This window comes from Mesitornis unicolor, unplaced genomic scaffold, assembly GCF_000695765.1.
Source record: "Mesitornis unicolor isolate BGI_N332 unplaced genomic scaffold, ASM69576v1 scaffold23676, whole genome shotgun sequence".
NCBI classification, from domain to species: domain Eukaryota; kingdom Metazoa; phylum Chordata; class Aves; order Mesitornithiformes; family Mesitornithidae; genus Mesitornis; species Mesitornis unicolor.
The window spans coordinates 3,899-19,217 of NW_010193295.1; the positions used below are offsets into that span (position 1 = coordinate 3,899).

Sequence of the window (15,319 nt, forward strand, 5' to 3'; positions counted from 1 at the left end):
AGGCTCCTCTTAAAACCTGCATATCTTTCCCTATCTATATTTTCATTTGCTAAGCATTCCCATTTCAGAAAGTGAGATTACACACAAATCCAGTCATAAGCCCTACCCACCACAGTTTTATGCCGATGATTCTCCCAAAAAGGAAAGCTTGTAGCAATCCACTGTAGAATATCCCAGAAGAGCAATACTAAGAAAAATTTCCCCTCCCCCCAAAAAACAGAAACAAACATAAAAAAAGCAGAATTCCCAACTTACACAAGTTAAACCTTCATAAAAGGAACATGAAGCAAACAGGAGCTAAAACTGCAGCACACTCTTGCAGGAAGCTGCTTCCACCCTGCTGGCAAAGTGGAGTTTGAAGGAGTGTCACAATGGTTTGCACACGAATTTGGGAATCCACGTAAGAAATACTACCTTTTGATCGCGTATGCAAACAGAGCTGCCTCAATTCAGTACAGCACCCTTCTTAACAGAACTTTTCATATTCAGTATTCACAAAAGCATTGATCTGGTGGTTGTTTAAACAAAAAAAAAACACAAAACAACAAAAAACCCCCAAAACCCAAACACAGAGAAGCGCTGCAGGGGAACAGTTCTGAAACAGCAGTTGTGAATCCAGACCCCAGGCCTGCAATCAGATTACATCTCTGGACCAGAGCCCGATTTGCTTAGCGAGGGGTTTGGTTCTACGTCAGGTCCAAAACCAGCAACAAGTCTGGTCTGTGGTCACATTTTAGCTGCATTGGGCCAACAGATAGCCGTTACTCAGTTTTGGCCACTGTCTACACCTAACTTGGGCATCAAGATGTTTTCTTGGTCCATCTCAAATCACCAGTCAGTTACTAAATGAAGCCCAGGGCATCTGCTGCTGGTTAAAACAAAGTAGCCTCCCATTTTTCTATGTTCAATTCTTAAGTAAATCTCCCTTCTTAGCTAAGAAGGAGAGCTCTCCCACTCCTTCTGAAGAGCACTTTAAGTTGGGGGCATTCTCAGGTAACTACCACTTGTAGTAGAGATGTCTGCAGTTTACCAGCCTGTGTCACATAGGAGGGATACTTATCATTGTTACATCAGTAGTATACGGTGACATCTCCACACCTTTAAAAAAAGATATATTTATATAACTAGAGAGGTGACTTAAAACATTTCTATGTATTAGTTCATCTTATCGTCTCATACTAAGACTGAAATATTTTCTTGGGGATTTAAGGGAGGTTATCAACCAACTTTAAAGGAAAAAAAAAAAGAATAAAACCCTTACAACCACTGCTTCTTTCAATACAGAAACATGAACTACATATACTTTTAATGTACAAAACCCCATCCTCATATTCAATTGTGAAGCAAGTGGGGGGTGTGGAGGGGGGTAAGATTAGACAACCTTGCAGCAGCATTCAGCTTTGCTAAGTGTTCCATAGCATCTTAAATATTATGTACAGTCTTTCTGAAAGGATACAAACTGGCTTCAGAGTTGGTGGAATTGTAGCAGTAAAACCCGAAACAGTTCTAGGGAATAGTCTTTTGGCAGCATAGCAGGTGTCCAAAGTGAACAGTCACTTTTCTAGTATTTTTCCAGAGAATAAGAGGATCTGTATAACCTTCTGCAGCTATCTGAGGAAGTCACCACTCCTCTTGGGTGGAGATTGGTGGAGACTGTGGTCCTTCTTGTTCTGGCTTTTCAGTGGTAGACTTTTTATTGCTACAGCAAGGTTTGAAGAGATGAGTGTCTATGAGGACTTCTCCAAAACGCCCTTTGTAAATAATTCCACAGCAGACCTTTTGCCTGGAAGAAATGGCAGGGAGAGAGACAGATATAGTTTGTACCTTTAGAATGTACAGAATTTACAGAAATGCAAAAAATCAGTTTGAACCAAGACACTATTTTTCTGAGCCTCCAGCTGAGACGATAGGAGGGAAAAGGCTGCTTGGAAAAAGAAAACAAGTCTGTCTAAATCCAAAACACTGCTTTAGGATAAAAAAGGAAGAAAAAAAACAACCCAAAACAAACCTATGCCGATACCAAACTAAGCCTCCCATTTTGCTTCCCAGGGAAGTTTCAGATACACAACTATCTGGGCTGAACTAACCTTGACTACAATGCACTTGCAAACACTATTTGAGAGGAGGCAGCAAAGTCACAACAATTTCAATAGCGTGATTAGCTTAACAAGGGATTACAGTGTCACAACAGGCAATAAAAGACAACAAGCTCATCAGCTCCCAGAAAATCTTGCGATTCTCCCCCTACTCCAGATTATTTATTTTTTTTAATGACTACCATCACAGGTCAAACAAGTCAAATGCTGTGTTTTGCTGGCAAGCTGAGAGCACTGTTGTACTTGGTTATCACATCTACAGAGCACAGTTTTAAGGCAAGATAATGACAGTCAGGAATATTATTTATTACTCCCAAAGATGTAAAAATATTTTCCAGCAACTGTCTTTGTATTTAGGGATCTGGAGGAGAGATAGGGGAGAAATGTCTTCAACACATGGCATTTCTTTCCAAAGACTTAAATTAGATCCTTAAAACAAATTAAGGTCAGCAGCAGCAAATTCCTGAAGCAGCAGAATCAAGCATTGTGTATGTAAAGTGAATGACTATCTGAACAGAGTGCACATTCTGTTGTTTTTCACCTTTTCCAGTATGTGAGATCTAAAAAGGAGAAAACTGGTGTTCTGCTGGACCCAGCGCTCATCTCTGTGTCTGAGCCATCATCAGACTGGTTACTGTAACAGGGTGACTGAGCTGGGGAGGCACTCGAAGTGGTGCTGTGGGCATCAGAATCTGTAGGGGAAAGAATCAATGCAAGAATCAGGATGCAGCATCCAACAAATTATCCTCTTCCTGACTCGTAAAAGGTTGCATGAGGATTTAGAACAGAGAGATGAGCTTTTTTAAATTAACAATAAAAACCTACCACCACCACCACATTTTTCACTTGCCCCTGCTGATTTCAACAGGGAGACTATCTGTCAGTATTTGGGAGACAGACCTCGAACTGGAGGGCATCCTTGTACATGAGGGACTGGAAAAAGGTTCAGGATCAGGCTTCAGTTCCTGGCTCTCAAACAGCCTGTCCAAAGCGTGGCCTGCACAAGATCCTAGTCCCACTCTGGAATCACTGGAAGATCCTTGAAGATGACAGGGATCTGTGCTTCAGACCCAGCACTTTCTCCCTCACTGTAAATCTCCTTTCTTACCTCCTTTCTTTCAGTTAAAGTCTTGCAAAGCTCTTCTCATTAGTGCAATGGGTTAGGTTTATTGAGCTTTTACTCGATCAAGACTATGAACTGTGGACTCAGTGCAGACACACACCTTAGAGAATCTACCAGCCTACCTTTGAGTTATCATCTCTAGCACCTACAGTAACACAGTTAGATTAGCTATAGCACATTGAACGAGGAGATACCAGCTCTTTGGCCTTTACTGATTCTTTGAAGAGCTCTTCCTTCAGGCCAGATTGGATAATTGAAAGAGAGAAAAGACCAAATCAGCAACAGTTAAGAAGCTGGCAGGTTTGCTTTAGAGAAAAAAGCTAAAGTACTGACATATATTTAGAGTATAACTGGCAGATGGCTTTGTTGGAAAGCTATGAATCCAAATCTATATCAAAGAGTCTAAGTGCTAGTGAAAAGAAATCACAGACAGGCAGAGGAAGGTGTAAGGAAACTACACAGAAGAAATATGGTAGGAATTTAAAGTAGGGGGGTGGAAATCTAGGCTAAATAGAAAGCCTGGGTTGAAAACATGCATGGAAGAAAAAGACTGACAGTGGTAGCAACACAACAGTGCTTCCTGGGAAAAGAGCTGAAAATGGTCATAGTGCATTACTGAGAACAGGAGGAAACTTCCCAACTTCAGTTTCAGTGAGGGTCTCACCCAAGAAGTAGTTTCTAGAGACGTGCCATTTAAGCATCTCCACCTCTGTCTTGCAGCCCACCCTGCACACAAACTCTTCCTCCTCATTCTACTCCTCTCCCCAAGGCCTAGTGGAAGATGAGTGACTGTGAAACCAGGGACCACCCAAACGTGTGAAAATACATCTGAATCTAGATAATTATTCAGCTTGGCCAGCTAACAGTAAGCTATGTTAGGGAGGCCAAAGTTTATTGCCAAAATCTCTTTGAATCCACTTACTGTGCCGTTTGAATTCCTTTTGCAGTTTGCTGATTTGATTGCTCTTTATTCTGCTTCCAGACAAAGTTTTCATTTTCTTTGGTTTCAGTGTTGTTTTAAGACTGGGTCCAGCCCTGGCATCTACCACCTAGAACACAGAAAATGCATGCATAATACTTCTGCATCATGCCCAGATACTGCACTCATCAAAGTACCTGTACTGACTTAGCTAAAGGTGTTCAAAGCCAATTTAGTTAAACCAAGGCAGTTCTGTGCAAAAACACTCTTATGTTTCACTTAAATCTGGTTTGTTAGAAGCCGAGTCTGTAGCAAAACACAAAAAACTAGTTTAAAAAGCACATTCAGTGCAACTTTTGCCTTCTTCCTATTTTTGACAAGTTTTTTTTTAGTAGGTAACAGTTGTTGAAGCCAGTACAGGTTCAGTTAAGAGTGACTGCCAAGCACTTGCCCTGGAGTTTTGTTTTTTTTAAATCATCAATTTAACTTCTGAGTAAAGCTAGTGATAGTAATAACCATAGTTCTGGCTCCCATTACCATCAAGGCTTCCTGAAGAACAATTATAACATACACAAAGAATCTTGATCATCTTCCCAGCCCTAGGCCCAAACTGAACTAGATGTATCAAAACAGAATATATGAGTGGGAATAGCTGCAAGATATTAGTCATTGTAATTATGTGACTAAATGACATTGATTTATGTGTTGCTTGAGCAAGTCACCTTGCTTGTTCAAACTATTAAAAAAAAAGAGCACAACCAATTTTGGATAGAGGCCAAATTTGAAATGTTTTCAGCATCATGAGAAACTTCAGGACAAAGTTATGAGCTTGTGAAAGCAATGAATTATAAGGTAAGTTAGTCTGTGACTCCATCCCAGGCTTGCATAATCACCATTTGCATGTATGCCAAATGAAGACAGATAAGAGCCACATAACAGGAAATACTCCAGGAAGGATTTAGAGATGCTGAGGGTGGGAAGAGCGCGTGAAGGAAATGGCAAACCCCAAATCCCTGCCAACACCTCCCCTCTCTAGCAGGATGGACTAAGGCAGAGACAAGTTAGTTTTGGGGTGTAGGAGAAATAAATGACTAACATGATTCCAGTTTTTTTTGGATCCTGCTGGCAATTTTTTCCATCTTTTCACCAAAAGGACACAGGCATTGCAAATATCTCCTGAGCGGGCCTCATGGAGCCTGGTAAAAACAAAAACAAAAATTACTTGACAACAGGTAATAAAAACACCTCCTACTTTATAGAAACAGGAAGCACAAAAATTGACAGAAAAGAAGGATTCTCAAGTGCTGGTTTTCAGGCATTATGATTTATCTGGGGTGCTCAAACATTGCCAGTTAAAGACCAGGACTCCCTTTCAGAAAGCACTCTTTCATACAGAAACAAAAGGTGGTATAATCTGCCTCCAGAGGGGGCAGTCCCATCACCTTCAGTTGGGTTTTGTTTTTTTTCACGGAAAAAACAACCAACCAACCAACAAACACCACACAGTTCCAGTGGGTTGGTTGGTTTAACTAGAGAGGTAAGGAGGAGGAATAATCATATTCCTTGAACGTACGCTTGGGAACAGACCTCAGAGATCTGACAAAAGCTTATTCAGCTCTTAACTTTCTCACAGAGCTTCAAGGATGAGTAACAAACACCACCCTAACACACTCCTGCTTAAGCGTAGGGTAAGGTTTCAAAAACAGCAGTCTCTAGAATGACAGCTCCCTTTAATGAGCTTTCTTCAGAAATCATCTCTACTACTAATCCACGCTAAAAGAAATATAAAGGGGATACACTGTAGAATTTTTCAGCTGTTTAAATGGGATGACTTTGAAGCATTTATAGATGAACGGGTCAGGCTCAGATAAGCCACTGTTTGCTCAGTGTTAACACTGCATTTTTACCTTGGTAAACATATTTCAGATAGGACAAGACCAAAGGCCCTGGTATACTGCAAGCTTCCTTACTGCAGTTTAAGAAGAAAAAAAAAATAAAAAAAAGTAATGGGTCTTCACACAGTCCTTCCACTGCTGAGGACAATAGCCAAGAAATATGACAAGGAAAATTGTAAGATGCTGATTTATGTGCAAAAAAAATCTATGGTAAATACAAAACCCTATAAAGCTGCATATAAAAGGAGCGTTTCTAGAAAAAGGCAGGGAAAGGGAAATATTTCTGAAGACTGCAAAAATATACACATATAAAGTTAAGTACTTAAGACAAGAGTAGCAATACTGCTATAAAAAATAATTACAAGGTATCACAGAAAAATTTACTTTGCAGACAATTCAGAGACACAAATTTATAGAGAATTCCAAAGTTCTTAGAAAGTATTTTTAAAAAGTTAACAGGTCACAGCAGCTAATACAAGAAATCACTGGTTTATCGTTTTGCTTACCATGCTTTCAAGTAACATTATGTGCAACATTACTTAATTGGAAAGGTAATTTGATGCTCACTTTCCATCAGAATGAGTTTCCTGTGAGAAGTTTTAATAACACTCTATTTGAACAAAGACACCGATACCTGAAACATAGTACAGCGCATAAACCTTGCTGGAACTGCTAAATATTTACCCCTCAAGTTTTGTCTAACATTCCCGAATCTTCAGAGCCACAGAAAACCTCCAGGGACCTGTACGAGACTTTACATTTCTGTCTGTCAGTCCCTTAGAGCAAGAGGGACAGCATGTCAGGTTTGTGGCTTGGAGATCAACACCATGACTGACCACGATGTTGACTAAAGAAAGAATCTTACCCAAAACAATTCTGGAAGTCCTTTTCGTAACGTTTGCTGTCAGTGAAACGAGAACTGGAAGACTTAGCTCTGCAAATACAGCAGCCCTCTATACTCCGATACATCTTCGGTTTGTGAAAGCCAAACATTTTTTCCTCCCAGCTGTAACCTGTGAAAACAAACAGGAGCTGGTGTTACTTATCACTGCTAGATACTGAAAGAAAAACCTGGCAATTCATTGGGCAGACCAAAAGTAAATTATAATTCATGATGGGAAACTGCTAGATTAAGCCATAGCTCTATCCTGCATTGCCCAAGAGCAGATGCACCTAGAATACACTTTCTTATTAAAAAAAAAATTAACATCTGGAATATTAAGCAATACTCAGCAGGACTCCTGACAAGCTCATTTACTCCACTCTAAGGGCACATCTATAACAGCACAACCCGGAGGTGTGAGTGCAGCTGACTCGGCTAATGAAAGCCCTGTGTATGAGGCAAATAGGCTGCGGGATGGACCACGTGAACCCACCAGAGCCCCTGGGCAAGTAGCTGGCAGCTGCACCCTGGGTCACTGGAACTACCTGGCTGTCATCGTCACGAGTGTTTGTTGGAAACAACCCTGTCAAACTTTGCTGAAAGTGAGTAGGAGTCATGTTAAATGAGCTGCAGTCATATACCTCTAGGCTGTGGGGCAGACATACCTGAAAAGCCGCTCTAAAAACAGCAGGGTGGAGTCCCACCCAGCCCTCCATGGCCATGCCGGACCCAGGAGCACTTCTTGACTCTCAGGCCTGGGTGAGCATCCCAACCGCAACCCAGCTCTGTGTCAGCACAGGCTCAGCTCTCGGCCTCCTACCTTTCCTGCACTGCTTTCATGGGAAGGAATCCCAGCAAGAAAAGGGTTGGAGCGCAGGACCCCGGGGTACATTTCAGCATGCGCCTACCACATATCCCAGGCACTGCCAAAGATGCCAGAGAAAAAGGCACTCTCTTGCAGGGAAGTCGTTTAACCTTAATCACCAGCTCTGCAAGCTCAGCACTGGCTCAGAAAGCCAGAAGCTGCGCTGCTTTTAGAGGTCTGCCCATCCTTCTCAGTACACCTGGGCTGGGATTTGCTATCAGAGCAGGTAACATACAGTGGACATAGAAACATTAAGTTACTTACAAGTGGATTTACTGCAGTCCCCATGACAAAAACCCTTCAACGCGTGATGACCCCATCACCAAACTAGTTCTACCCCAGGCTTCAGTTACTCCCCAGTGCAAGACTCCTGGTTAAACACAGACTGACATGGCATGAGAAGCTGTCAGAGCAAACAGCTCCCACAGCACTTCAAAAAAAAAAAAACCACAAACCAACAACTGAGCAAAGCCAATGCTTTCCTGGCACTGGGCCTGGACACACAGCAAGTCCTCACAGGCCACACAGCATGTCTTATAACACACCTAGGGACTGTTCCAAGAGGTTCAGTTTTTAAAAACATGGTGCAAGGTTTGCCACAACCACCTGCTGCAGGGAGCAAGCTGCCACCTCTGCTTCATCTTATCACACACTAACTGCTCAGAGAGCAGACAGGCCACTGGCTGCAGGAAGCTCCATGAGAACAGGTTGCCACTGCTGAGAACTTCTGCTTTTAAAAAAATTAAAATTAGACAGTGCCATGCAAATAACATAAGATTTCCCCCTCTTCCCTTAACAAAAGGCCAGGTTTGTTATATTCTTGTAGAAGCTAACAGAAAACTACCTCTTCTCCCCACAAATACTACTGAAAGACCCAATAGCTCAGGCAGGACTTTTGGAGAACAGCATCTCCATCACTTGTGGGCAAATCTGGTGAGAGGGAACTCCCAGTCACTTCTCAGCCTCAGGAACTGCCAAGTCCCAGCAACCCAACTTGGGTTACCAGTGAATATATGTGGCATAGGGATCTGTCCCCAAATCTTTCGTGTGCAGGATGGTAAGGGACATACTTTAAATATCCTCCAGAGGGACGGAGAAAATTAACCTGAAATCTTCAGTCTGTAGCACCAAGACTTGCCGCACCATTACAGCAATGAAATAATTCAAAAAGCAGCTTCAGGCGAGGTCAAAAATAAGCTTCCACAAAATGACCATACCTAGCATCGTGCTTACTTTGCTGATGGATAGACACTGTGAGGGAAAAAGATCCCATGCATTTTTGCAGGACCACAGCAAAAGCTAGTGAGCTACCCAGACCTAGTCGCAGCCCTCCACACAGATGCAAAAACACAGTCACCAACCCCAGAGGGGATGATCGGAGCATGGCAGCACTGTAAAATAAACACATAAGATTCCCAGGCTGCTGAGAACAGAAGAAGAGCAAAAAAAAAATTGTCTAATACTGCAAGATAATACTCTTACAGGAAATCCATTAAGGAACTCATATTCAGCTAAAAGAGTACATGTTTACATTTCAGTCTAGCATATCAGAATCCAAGGCCACTTGATGCCCACTGAGGCTGTGTCTCCCTGCAATTACTACTGCACAAACATGTAGAAAGACACAAGTCAACTCTCCAAAAAGCTTCTATTGACCACACTCCTTGCAGACCCTGTTGATGGGAAGGGATTTAAGAGAGAGATGGAGGGGATAGGTTTTTCCTTCCCTCCTGTCCCAACACATGCTGTTTGCCACAGGCTTGAAGTGCTGTACTCCTTTCTTCTTCGTGCACATTTACAGCACAAGCAGCTCAACTAGGGCTGGGTTCTCACAAGGATGATTTATACAAATGTTCAGCAAAGTCACCCCAAATGCTTCCAGACTTCTTAGGAGACTCATTCCTCACTCTATTAGCACAGCATTAACCTAAAGGCCACAAGAAGTTGTAGAAAGTAAAAGAAGGTGGCAAACTAGTGACCTGCTGTACGTGTTTGGTGGGGGATGGATAGACTCAGAACTACTCTCTGCTTAGGTGTCTTTTCAGGGACACTTAGCAAATGAACATGTAGATAAATCAGTTCAGTATCCCTGGACTGTCAAGACAAGTAAACAACAGAAGCAAACACTCAGAGTATGTATTTAGTTTCTTAGCACTCGATGTGCTCCTTCAAGAGAGATCCTCTTGAGGATCCGTGTTTAACAAGACTCTGGAGATCCAACACCATGTTCACCTGCAAATTTCCAACTACCAAACAGCAATTTTAGATTTTGCTTGACTACCCCAACATTAAGTCTGTGGTGCAGATGGACTTTCCTTTAGAAAGGTCCTTTCTTTAGAATGCCGAAGACTAACCGCAGACACAAAACCTAAGCAGCAAGAGCATCTTGACTGTTACGGGGCAAGATACAGAACTGATGTCAACAATTTGATTTACTTTCTAACCCAGTTTCTCCCAGAAATCCAGACTCTGACAAGATCTCTGTCACCAGCTGGTATTTATACCATAGTAGAACAAGATGCATGTTTTACAGTTAATGTACTGGCAAAGGCTAGCATCAGACATGTATATTCTGAAAATATTTTGTTTTGCATCGTTGCTGCCATTCTCACAGGAGCAGCCTTTCAACACAATTTTTCAACAGAAGGAAAACTAGTGCCATCTGTTTCCCACTTGATGAATGGTCAGCAACGGTATTACCATATATCATGTCTGAATGGGGAAGAGCTAGTAGCAAAACCACAAGTAAAACAGATTTCTCTGACAACTGCATCGAAGTGCAGTTATAAATGGAAGGCATCAGTCCCGTTACACATTTAATTCTACCATTATACACTAAATATTCTGTCAGCTGGAGAGCTTAATAGCTAATGTAGAAGCAGTTGAGTCTATAAGCACTTATCAGCACTGGTAAACTTAAAGTGCTCTGTCTCAGCTTCCATTCAAAACCATAATTGTGTGTCTAGTGCTGGAGTTGACACTGTATTTCTATAGACTTAAGTGTACTTAGAAGTACATGACCAAGCCCTTCAAAAGGTTTAACTTGAAAGCTTTACAATTTAGAACTCACATTAGAACCAAGGAGTTGGACTGCCAGCTACCACAACCCCTAAATCTTAGCTGTGGAAGTTTAACCGCGTGAAATATAGCTCCACAGAAATTAAAAAGTATTACACAATATAGTTTTGCCAAATTTAAGTATGTAATTGAAATATATGACATCTTTTAAATCAGCAGCTGCACAGAAGTGAAAGGAACAGCCAAGAATCAGAAATCCTAGTGGAGCGTATTTGTCACTCTGCAGAAATGGAGATTTACCTGTGCTAATAAGGGGAGCAGTATTCTCCCAGGTCAAGGGAAAAGTGGTCCTCCTCCTTCCTGGTCTCCCTGTGAAAGGAGAAGTTGCTGTTCCCCTAAGTTCTGCTTTAAACAACTACTTTAGTAGCAGCTTCAATGGACTCAGAAAAAGACTTCAGGAACAAGTTCTCTCCATCCTTCAGCCCTCTTGCTTTTGGAAAAGCAGCAGCAAAACCAGAAACTTGTCTTGCAAAAAAAATCTGAAGTCAAGCAAGAACAATAAAGTAGGTAGGGAATAAAAAAACCTCACACCCCTGCTTATTACATTTGTAAAAGGCTGGTACAAAGCAGCATGCATCATACGTGTGTGAAAATGGTCTCATGCTTTTGTTACCTGTCAGGACTAGAATTTGGTGTTTGGTTTTCTTCACAAAATTTAATTTGATTATCTAAATTAAAAGGAGGCATTGCTTCAGATGCTCATTAAGTTTTCAAGTTAGGGAAGAGCTTCTGAACTCTTTTAGATTTTAAAATAAGAAACGCTGAGCCACTTTCATTTGCCTTTCCAGATTCCTTCTGCATTCTTTCTGATCACCCAAGAAGAATGAAACCCCTTTATAACAGAAAAGAAGGAATTCCTAGGAGGCAAACACGTCTCCCTTTGTAACACAATTATCAGGCCCGTCGGAAGGAACATGCTCACCTGCTTCTTGCAAAGCTGAAGAAGGAGAAACATTCCCTGCGGTTATGGGAGAGCAGAGGAATGCCAGTCCAACTACTCAATGCTTTCCCCTCTTCCCACCTCCTCACTCTGACCCTGGACCATTCACTCTTTGTGCAACCCAAACCAGCAAAGTACATTGTCAGAGAGGAGGAGAACCCCTGCAAATAATTTGATTTCCCTTTCTGTGTACAAAGCTGACTTGGCACAGCTTCCCTGAAGTTGAGCTACAGAAAAATACAATTGATCTATCCTGCATATGTTGATGCAGCCAGATCCCATCAGTAAAGATCTCACAATGCTCATTGCGACAGCATTTCATTGTAACTAAGAAACAGCTGAAATGGTACTTTTTTTTTCTTTTAAAAGGAAAGAAACAGCTGCCTTAATATAGAAAGGCTATATGTGCTCTGGCTTTTACATCTGCAAGTGCATACACCCAGCCACATGCATACACATGAAAAATGCTTCCAGAGCTGTCTATGGCGCCAGAAGCAGAGTTGCTTGTCTCGCTAATAAATTCTTGGGCCTGTCCCTCTGCTGAAATAAACTGCAATACCTCTTCTGAAAACCAACTGTAGGACAGAGAATTGTAAATCCACAGAGGAGCTGATCTCTATCAGAGACTCAATGTAAACATACCTCCCCCCTCAGTTTATGCTGCAAAGAGAAACTTTGAAAGTGAAAACTGGACCCCAGAAAACTGTATTTTAACATGCCCAAAGCCAGAATGCTCCAAGGAAGTAACAGACCAAGGTATCTGAAGTCATCTGAAAATACAACTTCAGTATTTGCAAAAACACTTTTTACACTGTCATCTGTCCTTATAGCTCAAAACAGAGTGACTAATTTCCAACAATCATAACTTTAGAATTGTGCACACTGTACACACTCTTCCGCTCCCCTATATCCTCACATTTTCCTTCCACTTCCCTTCCTCTCTCCACCCAAAACAACTTTACATGGAAGAATGCTCTATTTAGCTGTTACAGCCCAGGCACATTTGAATGAAACAGCATCCAGTGGAGTATTTGCTTGATGAGCTGAGCAAAACTAGTAAAAGGTCAGAACTACACCTTCAGGAATCTTTCCTCTGCCAAAAAGTAAGCAACTCCCTCTTTTGCTGGTAGTCGTCTGCAGCTACCATAGCACACTCAGTGCTCCGGTGAAATCTTAGCACACCAGATGGAACTGGCTGCAACTACCTAGTACAAATGAAAACTCAAACTGGACATTTCTTTCTCAGGTCTGAGCCTCCACAGCAGCATGGCTGGGTCACAAGCTGTTCTGAGTGAAGTTTTCAGAAGCAGCCAAGCCACAAAGGAGTCTACTTACCTGCTGATCTTCAGCGGGAAATAAGGGCCCAACCCACTCAGACAAGTGAAAGGCTAAGCCTCTTGGGTGTTCCTCTAAACTGTCATGCGGTTAGCGCTCCAGAAGGGATATGCCAAAGCATGAAAACAGTAATCAGTAAGATTTGCATAAGGAAGAAAAAAAAAAAATCCCAAACCTGTCCCACCTGCACATTCCATCTGGAAAGAGGACTTCCCCCCACCCCCTGAAACTCCTATTGCGTAACCACCAACCACGCTCAGCCTGATCAGGAGCCCTACAAGGAAAACCTGGGATGTTCTTAAGCAAGTGCTGGAGTTCAGTCTGTGATGCTTATCTGAGTTGCTGTTTGCAACCACCTGCTACTGAAGAAGCATCACAAGACACCTGAGAGCATGAGATACTGAATAGATTTTGATTTGTTCTTAATTTTGGTTTTTTGTTTTGTTTGTTTGTTTTTGTTTTGTTTTGTGTTTGTTTTTTTTTACAGAGCATACCATAACTAATGGGGACTTGAACAGAAGTAGTAGTTATTATTTATTTGGCTGAATAGCTGAAGTGGCTTCATTAAAAAGGATACATTTCCATGTCCTTAAGTAATATTAGTGGTCACTTCACTTGGACTTTGGACTGAGCCCATCCTAAAGCAACATAAAGGCTTGAGTCATGAAACGGAGTCCCGCCCATGTGTTCTGCTTAACCACTCAGTTTTCAAGCCCCAGCTCACTAACTTCTTCTTTCTGTTAGAAAGCAAGTGCTGCAAGGCGTGCAAGCCTGAAGAAGCTGGTTGTCACGTAGGACTGTGCATATCCTTCATCTCATTATGAAAGAGGCATAGAGCATCAGGTGTCAAGAATCAATGCAAAGCAGAGTTTGGTGACACAGAGCTGTTAAGGGTGAGTAAGACAAAAAACCATCACAGTTTTCATGTTGATTGTTTTGAATTTATCAGCTCTTTTAACATCTTCTTCTACTAAGAAGTCAGTGATGTTTTCTTTTTAAAGGAAAGACTGAATGTAGGCAGTTAGCTCCTCTTTGAGAATCTCTGGGCTGGGAGAGAAAGAAGTGAGGAGGAATTTTTTCCCAGAGGCTCTGGCACTCAATCCCACCTACTTTCAGTGGGAGCTGGGTGCTGCATGCCTGTGGGCGTGTTTGCAAATCCCAGGACTTGTTACTTGCTGTTTCTCTACCATGGACCACAGATCCCAAGAAACCTGGAATTTACCTGGATGCCAAAGGAGTTCAGTGTCCTCTGGTGTCAGCACAAAGGCCTCCAGTTCACTGTCCACCCCTACGCTGCAGAGTTCGTGCAATCTTTTTCTCTTTACTTAAAAAAAGCTGTAAACTACACAGTGAATCTGGCTATGTGCAGGCTGGAGAGAAGGGGGTTTCCACAGCACACGCCCTGCACACGGCTGACAGAAACAGTCTTACCTTTGGAAGCAAGCACACAGTAGTAAAGGGGTTTGCTGAGGGGCTATCACCCTTCTGGCTTGCCTTGTAAACATGTTAAACAGCTGTCTCCACGGCTGTCAACCTACCACCTTCCACCAGTGCCGAATTAAAATTCAAAATGAAGAAAAGAGCATTACACTTAGGTTGTGCTTGTGTGTTACTCAGCCTCCACCATAAATGAAATGCTGATGAAGTTCTGGGCTCAATTCAGGACATGGAGCCTTCTCCTCCACTCTCCACATCCATGAGGGGATGGTGGCAGGGGCCTTGCCTTCAGCCCAGCTTTAGGTACCCAGCAGCAGGTTGAGGAGCTGCATCCCATGCCAGCTGCCAACAAACCTGCAGCACCGGGGCGCAGCTCTCAAACTTTGTTTTGTTTTTCAGTTGTAATTATTATTGAATACTGTGGGTCCAAAAGGAGGGCCTGTCTGCAGACTGCCAGGGACAAGACTCTGTGGGATGAACCGGGGGTGTTCCCGCCAGGACAGAGCCCCGGGGCAGGCAGGATTCAGGCACAGCCCAGTAACCAACAGGTTTGGCAGGTCCCTTTAGCTACACGCATCTGGCGATAGGTGTACGAGAGGAGACGGCAACTTTTCTCTTACGGAAAGGCAAAGCGAGACTGGGAGCGTTTCCCTGGCGCAAAACTGCAAGTTTAAAATAATAATAATAAAAAAATATATATATATCTACTAGTGGTAAAAGATGCCCGAAAAGGCATAGCCCGGCAGCG

At 42.4% G+C, this 15,319-nt stretch overlaps 1 protein-coding gene across 1 annotated transcript; it reads right to left on the minus strand.

Annotated features, from left to right (window-relative positions):
• Nucleotides 1–1,110: 1,110 nt before the first annotated feature.
• On the minus strand, nucleotides 1,111–7,044 carry FAM60A (family with sequence similarity 60, member A). Its single transcript, XM_010187414.1, has 5 exons — nucleotides 6,899–7,044; nucleotides 5,235–5,334; nucleotides 4,142–4,268; nucleotides 2,638–2,788; nucleotides 1,111–1,783 (listed from the first exon to the last, which is right to left on the minus strand). Exons 1-5 carry the CDS (start codon nucleotides 7,024–7,026, stop codon nucleotides 1,621–1,623), a joined length of 669 nt encoding a protein of 222 aa, XP_010185716.1. The 5' UTR covers nucleotides 7,027–7,044; the 3' UTR covers nucleotides 1,111–1,620.
• Nucleotides 7,045–15,319: the final 8,275 nt, after the last annotated feature.